At 38.9% G+C, this 6,712-nt stretch overlaps 1 protein-coding gene across 1 annotated transcript in view; it reads left to right on the top strand.

The window, feature by feature from the left end:
* Positions 1-2,858, top strand: part of LOC118741013 (F-actin-capping protein subunit beta) — a 3,789-nt gene extending 931 nt beyond the window's left edge. The window contains exons 2-3 of the mRNA XM_036472799.1: positions 1,252-1,306; positions 1,863-2,858. Of these exons, the coding sequence (XP_036328692.1) occupies positions 1,304-1,306; positions 1,863-2,690 (831 nt within the window). The 5' untranslated portion in view covers positions 1,252-1,303 and the 3' untranslated portion in view covers positions 2,691-2,858. The remainder of the gene's footprint in view (positions 1-1,251; positions 1,307-1,862) is intronic.
* The last annotated feature ends 3,854 nt before the right edge of the window (positions 2,859-6,712 follow it).

Here is a 6,712-nt window from a genome sequence, read left to right as displayed (position 1 = left end):
GCCGCACTTAGGGATTATAACCCTCAGGCAGTAGAATTCTCCTTTCTCTGTTGCCAAGGAAGGGGGGCTGAACCCCTTTTACAGAGAACACCTTTCTGCGTAGGCGGCCTTCGGCCGCACTTAGTGATTATAACCCTCAGGCAGTAGAATTCTCCTTTCTGTTTTGCGAAGAAAAGGAGCTGAACACCTTTTGCAGAGAACACCTTTGTATATTTTTTATGCTTACTGGGTTATATCCTATCTTCTTTTGTGTCTCATTCTTTTGCATATTTTGGAGTTTGACAGCTGAACTCCGCCATTTAATTTAAGGGTGGGTAACTCTGTAAATTTCGGTGTGCTGACTCAGTAACTCCAACTCACTTTAATGAGTCAGCACAGTGAGCTGGCACAAGTGTGCTATCGCACAATTGGTATGTGCATCGAAATTATTGTTGATGTTAGTAATCGAAATCGATTTAGAAAAGGTTATCCTTAGCTTCTATTCGTAGCTGGCCGGCAAAATTTTAGAAAACTGATTTCAACTGGTGAGTTCATTTGCGTATATTCAATTGATGGTTAGTCTCCTGATGCCATCTATTATGGTACTTTTTGGAAGATCGTATTATGTGAATGTGTCAGCTCATCAATTGAGTTACCATATTGACACAGTTCTAAACAATGCAGCCGAACCGAGCTATGCAAGTGTCAGCACATCAACTGAGTTACCATATCGACTCTGAAGCACACTGAGCTATACATTGTCAGCACATAAACTGAGTTACTGAGTTACAAATTTTTTCAGAGGTGAGAGATGAGCGTGCGGCACAGTTCTAAGAGTCAGCACAGTAACTCAGCACAGTGCTGAGTTACCCACCTCTAATTTAATTTGCATATGCAACCAAAGTCAGACGCGTGATTTTGAAGGTGTTTTTATTTAATGAATTGTGATGAATTGGTTAATATTAAAGTCGTAAAGCAAGTTATAACAAATTAAGTAAAGTGTAAAGTGAAGGGGAATACAAAAATATATTGGTGAAGTGGCTAATTTAAGCAGAATAGGGGTGATAAATGTACGCTAATTTCCGAATTTTACAAAAAAGGGCATATTTCAAACCCAATTTGTAAATAAATTAGTAACCAAAATTTACAAAAGTGAGTGTTAAAAGATTGCGTGGACCCTTGACTACAAGTGTGTGAAATTTTTTTTTGGATCGGGCCACCCATTTGGACGGAATAGCCCGAAATAGTTGTGAGCGGTACTAAACACTACCCGAAAAAGAAGCAGATATAAAGGGAGATAACGACGTACAACCGGAGCGACAAAATGGTGAGTAATAATTTTCATAATTTTGTAATCGCCAGAAATTAGTTGCAAATTAAATATATTAATAGAATAAGCGGCAGTGCTATTTGGTCAAAATGACTTAAAGCTGGCCTTGAAGGTATGCCGGTGCATTGCTTGCACTTAAGCAATGGGCAGGCGCAAGAGTTGCTACACGTAAATCCATGCCCATATATGGTAATGGTAAAAGTGCTAATGTTATGATTGGTGTTGTGCTGTATTAGCCGCGGCTTTGTTATTGTGGCCAAACTCGGAAGTGAACCAGTTTATTAGTCCAATGAAAAATCAGCTAGAGATCTTTTTTTAACACCTTTAATTGCTACGTTAAACCTTTGTTTATTGTAGAACTCTTGCAATTCCTTCATCTGGTCCGTGTGTAATGCTCCCCTCAACCCAAATTTATAATCGCGCGCTCGGTAATTTTGTCTAAAATACTACTTAAGCGTATTTGATTAATTTCTAGCCTTAGAAAAAACAAGTATTTATTAAGTTCTACTTAATCTACATGACTATATTTCTTGAACGTTCATTTTTCTTCTAGTCGGACGTACAAATGGACAGTGCGCTTGATCTGATGAGACGCCTGCCACCACAACAAATCGAAAAGAACCTAATTGATTTGATTGACTTGGCACCCGAATTATGCGAAGATTTGCTTTCGTCAGTGGATCAGCCGCTTAAAATCGCAAAAGATAAGGAACACAACAAAGATTACCTCTTGTGCGATTATAACCGCGATGGCGATTCTTATCGGTCACCGTGGTCAAACACTTACTATCCCCCATTAGAAGACGGACAAATGCCGTCAGACCGTTTGCGAAAATTGGAAATTGAAGCTAACTACGCTTTCGATCAATATCGCGAAATGTACTATGAAGGAGGCGTTTCCTCGGTATACCTGTGGGACTTGGAGCATGGCTTTGCCGCGGTAGTATTGATTAAAAAAGCAGGCGATGGTAATAAGAAAATACGTGGCTGCTGGGACTCGATTCACGTCGTGGAAGTGCAAGAAAAGCCTACGGGGCGAACGGCACATTACAAACTAACCTCCACTGCTATGCTCTGGTTGCAAACAAACAAACAAGGCTCTGGCACAATGAATCTAGGCGGCTCGTTGACACGTCAAACGGAACAAGACGCCAATGTAAGTGAATCTTCGCCACATATTGTAAACATTGGCAAGATGGTAGAGGAAATGGAGAACAAAATACGCAATACGCTTAACGAAATATACTTCGGCAAGACGAAGGATATCATAAATGGCCTACGCAGCGTACAGCCATTAGCTGACCAGCGACAAGAGGTAGCCATGAAACAGGATTTGGCTGCGGCGATCCTAAAACGTAACGTAAAGCCGGAATCGAACTGAAGTACATGTGCATGTAAAGTGGGGGAGTACGATGAAGTTGAGATACGCGAGTATGGAGATGGAAACGGCGAAGAGTGGTAACAATAGCTAGGGGTGGGATGGCATAAACGGCGTTAGCGGTATCAGAGCAGTTAAATTGTGTTTTTAAAGCATGCGCTGCATAAAACGCAAAAAAAAACCAAGTAGATGCAATTCTTTTAATTAAAAACAAAATTAAAAAAACATAGTAAATACAAGCGAGAAAGAAAATGGCAAAACAATATATTTGAAATTATCTCTTTTTTTTTTGAAATCAAAATAATCCAAATCAAGTCTTGGACGACTTATATGAATAAAATAATACTGAACAGTCGCACGTAACTAAGTGCTTAGTTTAAGTGATGTTTGCTTGAAAATTCAATAATAGTTATACAAACTGAGTTCACAAATTTTTACACTGCAGAATATACATACTTACTAGGTACTATATCGCGCATGCACGTGTGTATTCTTTAAAGTATGGCATTTACTTGCGTGTGCATAATCTTCAAAAAATAAATAAATTACCGCATCGAAATATAATGGACAAAACATACCATTAAAACGTAAACTAAAGCATTTGCATTATTGTTCAGTAGTCTTGATTTTTAGTAAACAATTAAAATGTAGTAATTGTTAAACTTGTTGAAATAGTTTGAAAACAAAAAACAAAAGAAGAGAGAAACACACTAAAAATGAATTAAATTAATGCAAATTTTGTGTGCGAGCTAAGTAATTATTATATAGTATATGATGTATCTTCAGTATCAAGCAAATTCATTTTATTTATACATACATACGTACATATGTACATGTGTACTTAACCCATAAAACGAACACAATATGTATTATTAAGCGCCGCAGTCTGATTGTCGTTTAGCTGCAAAACTAAAAAAAAAACGCTAAATAAAAGCTATTAATGTCAATTGTATATAATCTCTCTCCGCCCTGACTTATGCCCTCGTGCACGCCTGTGTTTTATTGTTTATTCCTTCTCAAACTTCATAGTATGCTATTTTCTCTGCCCAACCAATTAACAACCAATATTTAAGTTAGTGTGGTTTTGTAGCAAACTTTCAACCACTGCTGATTTTTAAATAATTTAAATAAATATATTTACTTAATAAACTTAAAAAAAAACAGCATATGTGTATGTATTACAAACAAACTTCTGTTTTATGTATTTACAGTTATAAGTTTATGCATTAGCTGCAATAAAATAAAGTCTATTTCTACATACAATAATAAATATTAGTACTACTATTTACTTACTGAAATTACATGCATACATACATATATACATTCATACTTTGCTTTATAACACAGCTGTATTAAAACATTAAAAACAAGAAAGATAAAACCCAAAAAAAATCTACTCCGCCGAAATGTCTGGTTTGTAATTTGATAATTTAGTTTGATACGGCAAAACAATTGTGCAAAATTTTATACAAGACGTTAATAAAAATTAATAAAAATAAAATTTTAAAAGCTAAAACAATAACTCCGGTTTTAAAAACGAAAAATGTTGAATAAAGTTGAGAAATCAGCCAGCATGAGCCCCAATTGCTATGTCCTCACCGATAATAGCCTAAAAGAAAGGCATGAGTAGCAGGTACTCATGAAATTTGATGTGTAAACATTAGGCTATTCGGATACATATGTATGTGTGTCCGTCAATTTAAGTAGCGTAAGTAACTTTATAAGGTATGACTTTGAATTAAAAAATAAGTTGCACTTGAAAAATTTTATATATATTAGGCATCTTAACATCTATAGTCAGTTAATCCTTAAAATATTGATTGGGAACCCAATGAAATATTGGTTTAAAAGAAAAATGGCCTATCCCAATTTAGGCTACTTTAATTAACTTGCACAGATATGTACATAAATAGGTTATTTTAGAATTTAAACCTTAATATAATTAAATTTTTATTAATTTTGTCGGGACTTTTTCAAAACCATTTCGATAATAGTTCAGGATAATTTCGAGACTAGTTTCGAACTACCCCGAAATGCTCCCGAACCAGTCCCGAAATTGTCTAGTAGAGGTTTTGAAAAGTCGTGAAATTGTACCGAAATATTATCGAACAAGTTTTGAAACGGTGCCGATATAGTCCCTTATTACTCCCGAAATGGTCCGGAACTAGTCGCAAGATTATGCCGAACTAGTGTCGAAGTTTTTCAATGGTCCAGAAATAGTATCAAATTGGTCCTGAAATAGTCGTGAACTAGTCCCGAAATGGTTCTAAATTGGCCCCGAAATGGTTCTGAACAGGTTCCAAACTAGAGAAGAAAGAGCCCCGAACAAGTCTAGAAATGTTTATTTGTACACACAAGAAATAATTACACATTTCTGCTGGGTTAACGCAAATTTTACCCATACCGAGTAATGTAATATACTCCGAAGAGATCTCCTCTGTGGCTCGCAGGTGGCATCGCATTAATGCTGCATAACTCGGTGTAGCACCGGTACATTTCATTAGTACCATAGTTCGCCATGAGGCACGTGGGAAGCTGAGTCCGGCAGTTTATTGCCCATTCAAAGAGAGGCAATGATCGCGGCAGTGAACTACGTAAAATACATCAGATCCGCTACCGAGACACCACCGTTCTTTACTACATAATAGAGAAGTATAGGCTCGAGGAAGAGCCTCCGCCAGGCACGTTAGTAAGCATGTTTTCCAATATATAGACGTGGTGGGTGGCAACCTTCCATGACTCTCGACCTATGAATGCCGTGATCAGAGCCCAATCACCACCTATCGCAGACACAGAGCTTCGACTACCAATCTAGATCCGCGGTACTCTGCCCCAGTTACTGTCTGGATGCTGTAGCCGTCTCAACAGTTACCTGTACAGATCCCAATACCCCCAATGAGTGTCCGGCATATGAAGACTTCACCCTATAACTTCTTCACATGTCAGCTCTATCCTAATAAACTAACACACCCCTCCCTTTTCTTCGACGCCGTCGAAAGTCGAAACAGCGCGTTTTCTAGGACTACCGTTAGTTGATCTTGACAACGGTTGATGGACAAACCAAACCAGGCGGAGGTTAGTGCCGCTACAACAGCAATAATAACAGGGTCGTTGGGAGTCTCGAGTACCACGTCGCAGCTTATACCGTGACATTGTACTCGTTAAATTCCCGATATATGGGAAACGTGTCGGAGGATATTGGAGAGTCTCACAGGACAATCTCCTTTCTATAATCAGTGGCAAACGTCATGGAACCGCCTCTCCTAACCAACCTGAATAAGCATCTGCCCATCACAAACCACTAAAACGGACTCAACAAAATACATAGTACAACATCACTGAAAGTTATCACCGCAAAGAGATAAGCGCGGATCTAAGCCCACATCGACCCCTTGGCAGCTCGACCCTCGTCGCGTTTGACCTTTCCAAAGCCTTCGATGCAGTTACCCACGCGACACACTTCCAGCACATCCCTGACTCGTCGCTTCCACATCGGACGAAGCAAATTACCTGTGCGGACGGCACTCGCAACGCTACGAGTAAACCATGTGGTATTAAACATGAAGTTTCCCAAGCAGCGTTCTGTCCCCGAAGCTCCACTAGCTGGGACTATCCTAGTGAGTTACGCTGATGGCTGCACCATCTTGGTGACCTTTAAAAAGATTACTGGCTTTCATTCGACCTTGCAAGATTTTTCAAATCCAGGAACCGAAAAATTTCTGCGGCTAAATCGCCCGCCACACTCTTCACAACAAAGACAAAGGACGTCAGGATAAACCTTATCGTAAACGTGGATATCGCCAAAACCTCACCGTTAAAACACCCAAAATACTTGGCGTCATTTTCGATAGCCTATTCTCCGAGCCGATCACCGCCAATTGTAATAAGCTGCATTTTATAGAAGCCGAGCTGAACCTTCGCTGTGGACTACACCAAATAGTAGAGTCATCGCTTGATGTTTAGCCTTATCCGGCGAAATATATAATTTGGAGTGCCCGCGGAAGTCGCTTTCGCCTCGCTTCGGG

The sequence above is a fragment of the Rhagoletis pomonella genome, unplaced genomic scaffold (assembly GCF_013731165.1).
Source record: "Rhagoletis pomonella isolate Grant_MI unplaced genomic scaffold, Rhpom_1.0 Rhpom_scaffold_00006, whole genome shotgun sequence".
NCBI classification, from domain to species: Eukaryota; Metazoa; Arthropoda; class Insecta; order Diptera; family Tephritidae; genus Rhagoletis; species Rhagoletis pomonella.
The sequence above is the reverse complement of the archived record's forward strand: the minus strand, read 5'-3'. Positions and strand labels throughout refer to the sequence as shown.